The sequence below is a fragment of the Apostichopus japonicus genome, chromosome 1, assembly GCF_037975245.1.
Source record: "Apostichopus japonicus isolate 1M-3 chromosome 1, ASM3797524v1, whole genome shotgun sequence".
NCBI lineage: Eukaryota > Metazoa > Echinodermata > Holothuroidea > Aspidochirotida > Stichopodidae > Apostichopus > Apostichopus japonicus.
In genome coordinates this window covers 18,833,823-18,850,087 of record NC_092561.1, presented here as the reverse complement: position 1 = coordinate 18,850,087, position 16,265 = coordinate 18,833,823, and the positions used below count along the sequence as shown (strand labels likewise).

The 16,265-nt window shown below is 36.5% G+C and overlaps 1 protein-coding gene across 4 annotated transcripts in view; it reads right to left on the bottom strand.

The window, feature by feature from the left end:
• The window catches only part of LOC139970074 (uncharacterized), a 29,814-nt gene that overhangs the window by 1,306 nt on the left and 12,243 nt on the right, over positions 1-16,265 (bottom strand). For 3 of the 4 annotated variants that reach the window (XM_071975721.1, XM_071975712.1, XM_071975729.1), the window contains 7 exons: positions 15,971-16,055; positions 13,619-15,743; positions 13,180-13,290; positions 12,701-12,779; positions 3,283-3,398; positions 2,174-2,288; positions 237-346 (listed from right to left, as the gene is read on the bottom strand). In XM_071975721.1, the coding sequence (XP_071831822.1) occupies positions 237-346; positions 2,174-2,288; positions 3,283-3,398; positions 12,701-12,779; positions 13,180-13,290; positions 13,619-15,743; positions 15,971-16,055 (2,741 nt within the window). Of the gene's footprint in view, positions 1-236; positions 347-2,173; positions 2,289-3,282; positions 3,399-12,700; positions 12,780-13,179; positions 13,291-13,618; positions 15,744-15,970; positions 16,056-16,265 lie in introns of those variants that run through there. The other variant, XR_011793925.1, reaches the window with a different exon arrangement.

Below are 16,265 nucleotides of genomic sequence, written 5' to 3'. Positions count from 1 at the left end.
CTTTCTAGTCTGGTCCCATACAAAGTTAAATTATCAATATCTTGAAAACGGCATGTAGGAAAGAGATACAAATTTCACTTGGATGCATAGAACACATTCTCTTTCATCAATCAAAAATAAACTTTCCTCAGAACTATCCTCTTTAAGAAAAGAAAACTAGACTAGGCCATATCAGTTACTACTCAGAACCGTGTAGCATATTGTGCGACCAGCTCTTTACTATTTAACTATTATACCTCAGTGAAAAAGAGATTGCCTGGTTCACCGAATAGCCTTTGCGCTGGCATGTTGGATATCGCACTGGTTGCATCTTCCTTTTTGTTCTTCTTGACATCGGTGTTGCGAGCTGAGTTGAGAAATGATACGTTATCAATCCACATTTAAGCCATATGATCAGTGAAACGTGAGTTATTTGCTGGCAATCTGCTGAAATATATTGCTGACTTAGATTTGAATATGATAAATATAATGAAGAGTGCCTATAGATTATTTCATTTATTTAAGGCAAGAGGGAAAGGAACAGGACCTTGATGTTGGAAATTAGTTGCAATAAAGTTTCAGATATAAAACACGGTGGCCTTATAGAAAACCGTGACACCTATTTAGACAACTCGTATTTTAATAAAGCTCTGAAGGATAGATCACTTTCTCAAGCTGTTTATCTTTATTATCTGGAAAAAGAAACCAAAACTCTCACTACATTTAGAAAGTGGAATGCTCTGTTTAACGATAAAACCCCGATGTTGGAACCGGATTTTTAAGATGCAATGGTTGCCAGTAAATGAAGTGAAGATCCGTTATTTTCAGTTTTAGATTTTACACATGATTTTACCGACCAATAGAACTTTAAGTTTGATGGGAAAACATTAATCACCTCTCTGTTCAATTTGTAATACTATAAACATCTATTTTGAAATTGCACCTACACGTCTATTCTTATTTTCGACGTTGATATGAAATTACTTAACAAGCAGTTTGTGTTTTACAAAGCAGGATAGTTTTCCGGGTATCAAAATACACTTTTGCATCCTTATAAATTCCTTATCCTACATATGAAATATTTCATTTTCTGCTGTAAACAGATAAAAGAAAAACCAGCCTTTAATGTCTTCTCTTACAAAATAAAATGTATTCTACAAGTTAAGATGCATATATTTGGTAGGATATGGATACAAACTCAAGAAATTTGTTGCCCGTCAGAAATTAGAACATTTTCTGTCTGGTATTCTTTTTAACCGTTTTATATAATTTTTTTTAAACCTGAACATTACACAGATTAACTATAAAAAGCATTAATGGTATTTGTTTGAAACCGAATACCAGCAAAACAGACGAAGTCGTATCGTTATTGACGCTATTGGGTCGTGGAACTCACTATACCTTTTTCTGTTCTTGTCAAGGCATTACCATCTTGGTACATCGTATTTGATATTCAGTGATTTGTTCTTATTGGAGCTTGTGATAGAAAGGTACCCTCTCATTGTATTCTATATTTATACTTTATACCTGTGAACTAAGCTATTGTGAAATAGGCGATAGATAAATAGATAGATACATAAATAATTAAATAAATAAATAAATAGATAATATGTCATTTATATGGCATTTCATATTTTCAAGGTAGAATTTTACCAGCTTTGCAATCAAAACCATTGAGAGGATTGTCATGTTAACAGGTCCAACATGTTAGTTTCAGCATTTGCAAAATCAATCTTCGTCACGGAACATAAGCATTTTCTAATACGTAGAAATCCCCATTTAAATTAATGGCACATGTTGCTGGATCATGTAATATTTGGACTTGCCCCAAGTCTTCAACATGCTGCGTGAAGGGATATTACATCTGTGATATCTCCCAAATGGAATAAAATTCATATAGCTGTTTTGGTAAGTTGTGCATGACATTTACTTCCATCACATGAACCAGTTATGATGGTTGGGTTTGTATCGCCTTTGACTGTTTTATTTTGCTTCATAAATGAAGTGTCACTAATAGATAGATAAAGCAGGAAGTAATCAATTGGCATGAATCGACTAACACCTGTGCCTTTTAAGCTTCAACCGGCGCCGCTTTATATATTTATAACTGAAACTATTAATATTCATAAAATAAGTCAAAGTATCAAATGTCACATATAGACTATCATAACCTCTGTTTTATTAATTCACTAACCAGAGCTTGAGGTAAGTGAACTGCGATTTGATGACGTAGGAAAAGGTCTTTTAATTGCTTGTAAAGATTTTCCACCATCCATAGAGTTTTCTCTGTTTCCTTGTTGCTTTATGTCCTGTGATAAAAAAGGTGCATACTTTTATTATAAATTCTTATTTATTTTATAGCTCAAACCAGGTTTGAAGTCAAGTTCAGCAACACACGCAAAGAAAATAATCGTATCATTTACAGGTCGATTCTCAAACTGTAAGTCCGGTAGCAATGTCATGTCATATTTCAGAGGAGAGGATATACCATATTGATAGACGGGCCTGATGTCGGATTCAACTTGAGTTCAGTCGCTCACCGCACCCCCCATTCCAAACTGATCCAGAGTTCCAAAAATGTCGTGTCCAAATACAGTTTCAAGTCCATAGTAAGTTGAATTAGGTTATACAATCCTGGTTCAATAGTCAGTTGCAGCTGCATCATAATATTATTATTTTTAACAATATTTTTCATTCCAATGGGCAGTGGCGTTGCCAGGTGATAGCCTGTGGGGGGGGGGGGGTGCAGGGCACGTGCAGTCCTCCCCAAAAATGTGTCCCCAGATGCGATTTGTAGGGTTAAGAAATATACTCAAACAAAAACTTTATCTGCTTCAATTAAACACATAAATATCGGACAGACTAAACCCGAAAATTCGTGAACATGAAAATGCTTCAAGTTGCAAAATATAGTACCAGATTATATCTAAGGACCCTTAGTTAATCAAAACTTTCTCAAATGGGGACTCCCATCCCATTAATCCCCCCCCCAGGGTAGCATTCACATATAAACATTCTGCCCACCTAATTAAGTGCGGTGCCCCCAAGATTGAAATGTCTGGCAAAGCCAATTCCTATGGGTTGCTTTATTTTGAAAGTTATTTACAAATGATCATCGTTATCGCAATCTTCATCATCTTTTAATGTCGTGGTCGAGGACCCCTTAACAATGACAGATTACGAAAGCAAAGAGTATGGGTCCACTAGACCAGCACAACGTTTGTCAGACCACTTCACTGACATTAATAGAATTAGGAAAAACTACCTGATTCATAGACTAACCTTCGCTGTCCATACACTTACCCCTGACCTGATGTATGTGGTACCAATGTCCCTATTTGCAATAGGAATGTCAGAATCTTGCAACACTTGTTGTTGCTTTGGAGGCAAGAATCTTGATACCTTTGCTCCTGAAGTAACTAAAAATTGAAACAGAACCAGAAAGCCATATACCTTAGTGACTTTTTGTTATGAAATAGTGATACCATCTCTTTGATGTTACCGAAACACTCCATCGAGACACCTTACAGGCCTCTTATGTATTTATCTAGGTCATGGATTCAGTTTTCCCACGAGAAGTTTTTAACTATCTTATTGAATCTTGGTACAGGGCCTTTTCCCAAAATAGATTCCATTATGTCTGTGGAACATTCGAGAAGCTTCTCTCACGTGGTATGGAAGTTTCCATAGAAAAGGGGATGGACTTCCAAACTCCCAACCAATCAGGGCAGATCAGTGCCAGTGCACTTATTTTTATATCATTAAGTTAATACAGGATGGTCAGGTTATTGGCTGCCTTCTGATTATGCGCAGTGAGATTTTATGGAAGTAAGGTTTAAAAGTAAAAGGAGGCCGAAAGTTTGGGCACTCCGTCAGCAAAGTTTATCACTTGATCAGAAAATTTATCACTCCGTCAGCGCTCCGTGATCAGTTCGTCATTGCTTCGTTACTATTTCATCACTCCTAATTGTTTAATTGACGGAGTCAAGTCAAGTCAAATCATTGTAATTTAGTTTTATTTGTAAAGAGAATCGACAGAGAAGAAATTATACCGAATCAATAATCAAATCCTATCTTGTCAAATTGTTTTTTGTGTGAAGTCATTGTTTTCTTTCGTTCGAGACATCTCCTGAAGAAGCGTAAATACGGCATCAAGATATCCCAGTACCTTTCTATCGCGAGTCCCGATATAGTTTTACTATCGGAGGAGCCGGGCTCGTCACAATATTACATGGTGGAGAGCGGGTGCTTTCTTCAGGAACAAAACGGAACTTTTCACAACTTTCGTTCGTTACGATCAATAACGAACAGAGATTTTTTTTTGGCCCGAAGACCTAACGACGAACACAACGTATGTTCACGACCTAGCCTAACGGAAACACTCTACGAGGGAAGACGGCCTATACTAGCCTAAGTCTGTACACCGGAACCACTGATCTGTACACCAACGTTAATCAACCCAGCATGCAGTTCGCGTTTGAACATTCGCGCAACTAGTACGTAGAATACTACAGCTCTAAACATCAGAACTGAACATTTTCGCGATCTAAGCCTAGACTCTACCCGATGTTAACGGCGAACGAATCTGAAGTTCTTACGAGATGTAGGCCTACCTGCTACTACCTGCCGCTACTATTACTACTAGCCGAGGGACTTCAATCATCGTTTGCAGTTCCACTACCAGTTCTTAGTTAAACTTAAGGGTGAGTGAAATCATGCCAATTTGTATCCCAACCCCTATTTGAGATCAGAGTGTAACGATAAGTTATTTTAATCGTGTCCATGTATTGCATATTTGTGATTTGTATTTAATAACGGTCGATAGTGTGTTCAATTAAGTATAGGCTCATGTTGTATACTCATAACTAGCCTAGGATTGTATGCGGCATAATGTCCGTCAGTAAACAGGAAACTTCGACCTCTGTTATGCAGAAACATAGGCCCACTGATTTTTTGCCATCACGATTTCAGGGCGATGTAATTGATGCAGATTTAGCCGAAGCTCATTATTTGGGATTTGAAGATTATTTAGAGTTGCATAAATTGCCGTCCCAAACCACCCCTGAGGCTGTAGCGGAAGAATTTAATGAAATATGTCGCATATTTAAGCGAACACTTAAAGGCCAAGCCAGACTCTGGATTGAAAACAAAAGTTTTTCAACTATTGCTGATATGCGCAAGCAATTCCTTGCTCGTTTCAGTCCAGGGACTTCTTCCTACGCTAAATCACAGGCATTTCAAGCATTAAGCTATACGCCAGGTGAAACAGCTCAAGCTCATTGGCCAAAATTTCAAAAGCTGCAGCACAATTAAGCTATGGCGAGGACCAAATTAGAGATAAATTCATCTCGACCCTGCCTTTGCAATGCCGCTCAGCAGTGTTAATGTCTGCATCACCACAAGCAACAATTGCAGATTTGGTCATGAAAGTGCAATGCTATTTTGACTTACAAATCCAAAGTCAACCCACAGCTTCTTCCGAACTATTTAAGGCAATGCACGACAAAGCGTCTTCTGTTCAGACTCCTACTATTTCTGCATCTTCTGAGATACACGAGTTGTGTACCAAAATTCAGGAATTAGAGACCAAGTTTGATCAGTCACGTAGGTCAGAATCGCAAGACAATCCAAAAGATATGAGGCAAAGATATAGTTCTCGTGATTCTCGTGGTCCTAGGACAGGTCAGAATAATAACAGGAGAAGGTTACCGTATTTTAATCCTTCAGTCACATGTTACTACTGTCAAAATCGAGGTCATTTTGCACAATATTGCCAAATTCGCCTAAGCCATGAAATAGAGGCTAATGTAAAGAAAGTACCAACACAGAATTTTCATTAGGGAGCACTTATGATTGCACTCATCATACAGTGACTCCAGACAAAGTACCAAGTAAGGGAAGATCGAAACGTAAAGCAAATAATATTTGGAAGAATAGTAATATTCCTAGTTCTAGATATACAGGGAACGACCGTAATGTGGATATTCAACTGGACACACGTAATTTTGTAAGAGGTACTTTACATGATGGTAAAGGAATTTCATTGTTGTTTGATAGTGGAGCGACACGCTCTATCATTTCTTCTTCTACAGTGCAAAATTCAAAGTATTTATCCTCTATACAACCAGTCTCAGTTGATGTAGTAAACCTAAGGTTGGGTAATGGTCAGTTTATTCATGCGTATAGCACGATAACATTTCAGGTCAAAATTCAAGGTCATGAATTTCAGCTTTCTGCTTTAATTGCTGCAAACCTGACAGGTATTGATTTAATATTAGGTAGTCAAACTCTGAAGGAATTGAATGGATCTTTGGACTTTACCACAAATTGTTTTAGAATTAAACAAGCCAAAGTTTTCCTTAGGCCAGTGCAGAGATTTGTTATTTACCCAGGTCAGCAAAGATACATTACTGTACAGGGACGTCTTCCACTATATGCACGAAATGCAGATGTGGTTATTAAACCGTTTCCTCTAATATCTCGTATGTGTCCTTCACGAATGTTAGTGAAAATGCATAAAGGTAGAACAAAGATTCTACTAAGGAACATAGGTAACCAAAAATTTTGTCTGCATCCTTCTCGCACAGTAGCAACAGGATCATACTTGACACAAAGAGTTAATGGCAAAGAGAATATTATTGCATATTACTCTAAGATATTACCACCAGCATGTCAGAGGTATAGTGTAACTGAATTAGAAATGATGGGTCTATTTATTAATGTGACAGCATTCAAACATTTATTGCAAAATGTAGAATTTGAGGCATATGTTGATCACTCGGCCATTGTTGAATTGTTTAAATCGAAACAAGAACCAGCAACTTCACGCTTACGTAAGCTTCTCTTCAAGTTGTCAGAATATACATTTCAGGTTGGTTATAAGAAAGGCTCAGAATTGGTTTTGGCAGATTATTTGTCTAGAGCACCACAGGAATTTCACTCTGAAATAGATCAGGTTGCTCAAGAGGTCAGTTCTTATGAGGATTTTTCAACTCCACCTAAGGAGACATTTAATCCAATCATGACAAGGTCAATGGCAAGGTCAATGGGAGTCAAAGTTCCAGATTTATTTCCAAATAAAGTCACTAAGGAGTCCAAGCAGGATTCCCCAGCCAAAGTATCGACAAATAGAGTTGAAAGGACATCCGTTCCCAAGGCAACACATTCTAGTGATCATGTTACGCAGAGACCACAATCTGAGTCACAAAAGACGACTACACCAGTAATTTCTACTGATAAGAGAGAAACATATATTCAAAGGCCTACTATTTCTATGCCGAGTGAAAATAGACATACATATAGTCCTGACATGTTAGTTGTGCCAAATTTTACAAGTGTTTCTCAACCTACAGAGCCAAGATTAGTGGATCAGAGTAGACATAGAGTGCCAGAGGTAATCAGAGAACCACCACCAGAATTATTTTCTCAGCCAAAGCCAGTCATAACAAACATTGATCATTTGGTTACAGGACACATTCCAAAACAAAAGGAATTGAATAAAGTCATGAAGGCAATTCAAGGAAAGCTGATCAAGAACTATGATCTGCCATTTAATGTAAAAGAGTTGCAAATTCAACAACAAACTTGTCCTTACTACAAACCAATTTATGATTTTCTTGCACATGACATTATTCCAAGTAATGCTAAGCATGCTAGAACTGTTCGTTCTCAAGCAGAGGATTATTTGTTATGTAATAGTTTGTTATTCAGGATATTTTTGCATGAGACTAATGATGCTAAGATGACTCTTCAGTTAGTCGTACCTGAGACTATGGTAGAACAGATAATATCTCGATATCATGATGACTTGTTAAGTAATCATCAGGGTGTAATGCGTACATATTTGACCATTAGACAGCATTTCTATCTGCGCAATATGTTTCAACGCATCAGTAATTATATTCAGGCATGTCTCCGTTGTCAAGAATTCCGTAAGAAACCGGACAAATTGAGACAATATCATGCTCGCATTCCTGATTCTTATCGTCCTTTTGACAGACTTAGTCTGGATTTCAAGACTATGCCCATAACGGCTACAGGATTTAAACATTTGATGGTTGTTTGTGATGAGATCACTAGATTTGTTGTATGTGTTTCTCTTAAGACTCTTGATGCTGAAACAATATGTGAAGCATTATTGCAGAGGGTAGTCACAACCTTTGGTCCACCGTCTTGTATTATAAGTGATGCGGCAGCTTCTCTTACAGGAAAATTAGTGGAGCTCTTAAGTAAAGCTTTAGGCATTGAACAAAAGTTCATCAGTGTAAGCAATCATGGAAGCTTACAGGTTGAAAGACACATTCAAACTCTTTCAAATTTCCTCAAAGTGAACTTAAATCAGTTTGGTACGGATTGGGTACGATTTGTCCCAACATCAGCCTATGCATAACACATTTTCCTCTCCTCAGTTAGGTAGCTATAGCCCATTTGAACTTGCATTTGGACGTAAGCCGCCAAATCTTACAAATTTATCATTCAATCCAATGGCAGGATTATCACAATCTCATGGAGAATATGCCGCATTGTTAAAGAAACGATTTGATCATTTGTCTAGGGTAATGTTAGTCTTACAAAAGAAGCAACAAGATGCACAAAATGTTAAGATAAGTGCAAAACTGGACAAAGGTGCAATTTATTCAACGGGTCAATTAGTGTATCTATATAAGCCAACGTCTTCCTCCTTGACTGCGAACTCTCGCAAAATTGCTGCAGAATGGTGTGGACCACTAGTGATCCATCAAGTTTTGGATAGGACTCATTATTTGTTGGCCACTCTCAAAGGAGAAATTCTTAGTGATGTATTCAATTATAACAGGCTTAAACCATGTTTTGTAAGAGCATCTTCTGAAACTAAGAATATCACCAACATTCAGAAATTGCGGAATGTCTTGAAAACAAAGGGTTCATCAAGTGAAAAGGTTGCTCGAATGAGAAATGTTTTGAGTAGTAACACTTCTAATGCAGAAAATGTTAATGTCATGCAAGATGCACATATTGAGTTTCATGATGAGTTTGGTAACATTTTGCCAGGGGTAACTTCAGATCACGTCATGTGTCTTATGACCACTAAGCCAATGAATGTTGCATCCTTTCTAGAGAATAGAGCACATAATGAAGGATTAGCACTTCCATATCCTTCCATGAAAGATAGCATATTAAGGCAAAAGAAAGTTTTTGCAAATGCTCCACAAGGAGACATGAAAGTCCAACGTGCTCGATACAAATTGGGTGAATTACAGGTTCTGGTCACTTATCAGACACCATGTTTTCCAACAGGCTTTAAGAGTCATGATTTTTGGTGGAATGTAGGAAAATATTCCAACACAGAGGAAATAATGAATTTTCTCCATGAAAAGGGATTGAACATTACAGGCAATCCAGGCAGGATGTTGCAAACATTATATGGTTAATATGTAGAACTGCATATTACCTTCAGATGAACAGGTGTTTTGCCCACAATTGTATGAATGGAATGCGTCATTGCAATTACCTGCATACCTATTAAGTGGAAGTCATTGTACTATATGGTGTAACAATATAAGCTTTATTGTTAAAAACGCCACCAAGTGACCTAGTTTCATCTTTTATGACAAATGTGTAATGAGTATACCTTATTTCTCCTTATGAATTCGTTCAAACGTTTACCCGGCAATTAGAACATATCCGGAATATTAGCAACATGGGTTTTCATATATTGAGAAATATTTTAGGGATATTTACATTGCATCATTTATGTTATATTGAAGGCTATTCAGAGACAGCATTGAAGATGTGCAACTTTTGCTTACAGCAACAGTTATCGAAGCAAATAAAAGTATAGATCTTTTGAGGAAATTATGTATATATTTTCTTTTCCTCAATTATTCATGCAAAAGTAAATTTCATCATGAAGTTGAAAAGACAAGATGTTAAGTAATATGTTAATTTGAAGAAAGATTTGTTGATGTCATAGTCTATGGGGTCTCTTTTATGGTATCGAATATCTAGTACTTTGGTACTTTACTAGACTTTCAATTCGGAGTGCATACCTAGGGTCACCATGCTATCGAGTCACATTTTGTTGATTTTCTTGAAGTGAATGTATATGATTTACAAGGTTTCAAAGCAGTTTTGAAACTATGCCTTCATTAAAGAGGAGGTTTTGTAAATGAGTTTGTAATATTTTAAGGTTCTTTTTAATGTACGAATTTTTTATGGAACGCTAAGGTGTTCTTCTGTTCAGTTAAAGGATAACTAAGTCTAGTATTCTCTGATCTCTCCCCAATCACGGCATGATTTCACTTTTGATATAAATGTATTATTGATGTATGAAAAGCATAAATGTATTTTGTAAGAGATACTGCATATTTTGCTGTGTCATGTAACTTTAAGATATCTTAATGATATTTTTTTTTTTAGATTACATCATATGATGTCATCAATATTGAAGAGGTACACTTCAATTTCAATTTTCATGGAGATAGTGTCAATGTATATACCATATGATCATTTTAACAATTCGTAACCAAGATGTTAACCTTTGAGATATATGAAGACCATTTATTGAAGTCAATGAATATTAGTGAATGTGCTTACAGTACTCTACCTTCTTGAGATAATGATAAGTTAAAGCAGTATGATGTTAAAATTTTGGAGTAACCAAAAATTTTAAAAGATTGAGGGGGATGTTATGAAATAGTGATACCATCTCTTTGATGTTACCGAAACACTCCATCGAGACACCTTACAGGCCTCTTATGTATTTATCTAGGTCATGGATTCAGTTTTCCCACGAGAAGTTTTTAACTATCTTATTGAATCTTGGTACAGGGCCTTTTCCCAAAATAGATTCCATTATGTCTGTGGAACATTCGAGAAGCTTCTCTCACGTGGTATGGAAGTTTCCATAGAAAAGGGGATGGACTTCCAAACTCCCAACCAATCAGGGCAGATCAGTGCCAGTGCACTTATTTTTATATCATTAAGTTAATACAGGATGGTCAGGTTATTGGCTGCCTTCTGATTATGCGCAGTGAGATTTTATGGAAGTAAGGTTTAAAAGTAAAAGGAGGCCGAAAGTTTGGGCACTCCGTCAGCAAAGTTTATCACTTGATCAGAAAATTTATCACTCCGTCAGCGCTCCGTGATCAGTTCGTCATTGCTTCGTTACTATTTCATCACTCCTAATTGTTTAATTGACGGAGTCAAGTCAAGTCAAATCATTGTAATTTAGTTTTATTTGTAAAGAGAATCGACAGAGAAGAAATTATACCGAATCAATAATCAAATCCTATCTTGTCAAATTGTTTTTTGTGTGAAGTCATTGTTTTCTTTCGTTCGAGACATCTCCTGAAGAAGCGTAAATACGGCATCAAGATATCCCAGTACCTTTCTATCGCGAGTCCCGATATAGTTTTACTATCGGAGGAGCCGGGCTTGTCACAATATTACATTTTTTCCTCAAAATACAAAATATCTATCTGACTAATTTAGAGTTAAATTTGTCCAAGAATGAAGTGAGAACCAGTAAAGGTTTGTAGCAATCACTTGCAGGCATGAAACAAATCATTCACTGAAAATGATTTTTTAAGGATAGATGTCTAAACCAAGAACATTTTCCTAATTTTAAGCTAGCAATCGCTTTAATACTTGTTGAGACTTACATAACATTGTTGTGGAATAGTTTTGAGAAATTTGTCATGTTTTTCACCTTTTGAACCCGAGAGCCAGGTTGTGCTTCTTTGAGATAACCTGTTGACACCTTAATTGAGGCTCAGAGAGGGGGGGGGGGGGCATGATAGAAGGTTTAAGAGAATTTTTAAAGCAAGAGTATGAATTCTGAAGCAGATTCTATTCACCTGGATGCCAGGTATGTTTCGTTGAAGACCTATAGAGCCCCCTCACAGAACTTAACTGAACTGAATTTGACCCAACTAGATTAATTGTAGCTTTAACTTGGAGTTATCATGTTTAACAAGTTTTCAGATTTGATGCCTGTTGACATCATGTGACCTTTCACCTCTACCAATTATAATATGATTTTGCACTCACCAAGCTGGATGTACATACTACGTATCAAAATAAAGAAAGATTTTCACTTAAATGTTGACCGAAATGACCTTCGATCTCCACCAATTTCAATAGGGTTCTTGTACTAAACAAGCTGAATCTATATACCATATATGAAGTTCAACAAAGATGAACCTTTTCATTGATCGTGTTCGCAAAGTGTTCATACTTTGACATCTGTGACCCAACATGACCATTGAACTTCGCAGCAAACAAACTGCTCCTTGTATTTAATGAGAGAGATGCACATAACAAATATGAAGTTAACCCACCATTAACTTTTTTAGTTACCGTGTTAACAAGCGTCACATACGCACACATGCGCGCACGCACACACACACACACCATCGCATATGATAGATTCATTTTGCCTCTGGCGAGGAATAAAAGAGTACTACAAGCCAAGCCATAGAATTCATACCCAGAAGCCTCTGTTGTGTACTAAAGGAGATATTTGAGGTATTGACCAAAGGTGAAAGAATCATAAAAAGACATGATCAGAAAAGAACTATAACATGCTACATTGCATATTGAACTTAACGTATTGTTTTTTTCTGAAATGGACAATAAAGTTTTCTATCTATCTATCAATCTATCTATGTTGGAGGAGACAGCAGAATCAGGATGATACATTGCCCTGTACTTATTGAAGAGATTGAAATAACTACAAAACCTGTCTGTGTTGTACCGAGCTGCATAGTTTTTGTGGTAGAGGAATAACCAGACGTTGAAGCACCTAAGTCCGATATTCGCTATTTTGCAACAAAAAGACAACAATACGTTATTCAACAATCAACGAACAGTAAATGATTGAATATAAATTTCATTTAAATTTCAAAAGAGCTGTCGATAGAGCTATCTTCTTTATAGTTTTCTCTTTTGATGGATATCCTACCTAACATATATAGTCAGGTTTAACATACATCCTCCTACCACAGTAAACGTGTATCCTTTCACCTAGATCTTGAAATTAATTAAATGAAAAGGTAATGTCAGTTGACGTTTTTAGGGATAAAAAGATATTTGACAAATAACCGAACCGATAAAGTTTATAAAACGCCAATGAGTTGGTTGAGAGGATCAACTGAATCAAGAAAATGTTCTTCTAAGGCGGCGCAATCAACGGAAAATATAAATCGATTTTGTGTTTACCAATGCAGAAGTGGCTTTGTTATCTGGTCTGTTGTACTTTGATTGATAGATGGCCTTCTCCACTGGGTTTTTGCTGCGGGCATCCTTGGTGTGAGGATTAGTTGACCGAGGCTAGCGAGACATGAAAACATAAACTAAGATTAGTAATTGCCTTTGTCCATTAAAGTTTGAAATTATATTGCACACAAGTTTATTTATTTGTCGGCCAACAAACTGTAGAGATAAGGGTGGTATTCATAATGAGTCATATGATTGCCGAAATGAACATGTTAATGAATGCCACAGATACACTTCTGATCAAGTTATGCAGAATAAAAATTCCCTTGGCCAAACACTTTGATGTGCCGTGTATGTGGCCTTCTGGAAATAAGTTTGTAATTAAAAAACTATCAATCCGAAAATGACAATGTATTTAAAAGAAATGTTGTAGCATACTTACTAGTGTATAACAAAACATATTGTTGATTTTTGTTGTTGCAGCTACCAGACATTCTTTTCCTTCAGATTGCTTCATTATAGTTACACACTCTGACCGTTTGTCCAGAGGTCCTGTTGTGATTACAGTTCGGCCATCTGGACTATATTTTGCAAACCGGCAATCAACAACTTTTCTTTGTTTCTTGGCGGACCACAACATGAAAATAAACCCATCTTTGTCAGTGCAGGCACTTATTGGACAATACTCGATACTTCCAATCTTTTCCATTTCATGTTTGCGAACCCATATTTTGTCTTGCCTCGTTACTATGTAGGCACTTTTTTCACTTTCATCACAGACCAGGAGATCGCTTTCAAGAATAAGAATTTCTGCAATGGATTTTACGATCTTTGCCAAATCTAGAGTTTGCACGTGGCCGAGTTTCTCGTTAAAAACATAGATGTTCAAGTTGCTTGCACCCACATATATTTTCTTAGTGGCTCGATCTGTGGCTACACACGATAAACGCCAGTTGTTTGACCAAAATGAAATGATTTTCGAAATGTCCTGATGTAACAATCTTGACCAATCCTGAGTATTAAAAATGTTTATCAAATTAAACTTTGAAACAGTAACGACCTTTGAATCTGAAACAATGGCTATGGAACATCTTGGTTGGGCATTTTGTTCCGTTGTTTTGATGAATTTTCTTTGCTTTCCTTCGGAATCTATAAGAGCAAGAAATGAGGTATTTTTTGATTCAATACCCGTGATCGCTATTCGGTTTTCTCCGCAACTAGTTATACTTTGAATCTTTTGCTTGGTACCTTTCATTTTATCAATTGTGATGACAAATTTGGTGCTCAGTATCGTGGCAAGTTCTTCGGATTTCTTTTCAAAATCATCAGTCAAACGCCTGCAGGCGATATGTAACTCAGGCAGGCATTGTATGGTAATCCTGTCATCGTCAGCGTGACGAATGCTTTCCCTTGTTGCGTTATAATTATTCATTCTGACTGCTAATTGATTAACAGCTTCCGATATTTTCGAAACTTTGGCTACTTTCTCTTCCTGTTCCTGCTTTGCATCGTTCTTTTGTTTCTCCATCTTCCTCTCTATTTGTTTTTGCTCGTTTGATAATTTTTGTAGGGCAAAGTCGTGATTTTTGTCCAACTTGTCTCTTTCTTCTTTGTCGTCTTTGCGAATCTCAACTAGTGTGTTTGTGTATTTTTCATTGATTTGTCGAATTTCTTTATCCCTGTTTTCTGTATTCGACGCCTCTTGCTTTTGCAAATTTTGATCCAACTTATCTTTACTTTTCTTTAGGCAGTCTTTCATTTCCTTAGTCTTATCTATTATTGCAATCCTTTCTCTTTCGTTCTGGTCCTTAACATTTTGAGCAGCTGGATTATCAATTTTCTGTATACTGGAATTGGCTTTTTCAATTCGTTCAATCAATTCTCCGTACGTTTCTTTACATTTGTCCAGATCTTCTTTCACTGAAATGAACTTTTTCTCCTCTTTTGCAGCGAGAGACTTCATACCACAAGTATCATGTTCTGCATGACCAACAGTAGCGCATGTCAAACACACTGGGATGTTATTGCAAGTCGAGCAGCAAAGATCGACTGTTAACTCAACGTGTACATCACACTTCTCAGGTTCCTTTAGACATAAATATTTTTGCAAATCGAAACCGTCTGATGCGCAATCCTTGGCGGATATCACTTTCTCTTTATGATCATCTATGATCTTGTTTGTAAGATGAAGTTGGTAACATCGGTCACATAGAAAGTTTTTACATTTAAAACAGTAAGCAACCATAGGTATAGATTCTTCGGAACAGCCAAAACAGTCATTGATAGCTTTTGCGATGAACAAAGACTTAAACTTTTGAAATTCTACTATCTTTTCCATGTGATAGTCTGTTTTGAAGCCATCCAATCCTTTATCTGGTATGTTACACGTGTGTGAGCATGTAGGACATTCCAAATGCTTTTCATGGTGCACTTGTACTACTTTTGCCAAGCATCCCTTACAAAATCGATGAAAACATGGTAAACGCTTGGGTTCTGTAAAATAATCTTTACAGTATGAACAACGGACTTCAATATTCTGTGAATTCGATGAAAGATCCATAATTGTCCTGTAAATGAAAACCGAAGAAAAATACAAAACATTGAACGATCTTCTTAAATGTAAAATGGGTCTATGTGAAGTTTGTCAATGTCATGCAAATAGTTCAGTTTGCAAGTAGGAATTTGTTTAACATAATAAATGACAAATGTACATTACAATACAACTATTAAAATACTATGAAATGCTTGACATTCTACTCAAATGCGATGGCATGAATTCATGTACGCAACTTACGCGATGGAGTTACTTTCTTCTAAACCGTCTTCTAAAAGACTCTCTTCACAACTGATGTTGGCAACGTTGGGAGTATAACAACTATCTGTGAAAGCAGATATCGACGTATTAATAAGCTTTTAAATATAAATGAAATATTTACGAAATTCATTTAACATCAGTACAACTGGTTACAACTTTAAGCGTCGAATTCTTAAAAGAGTTTATGATGAATCAATTTTTAGCGTTTTGGTCACTTATATAATATGCGTCATTTTAACGATTTTGTGAATAGGATCATTGAAAAAGGCAGTCA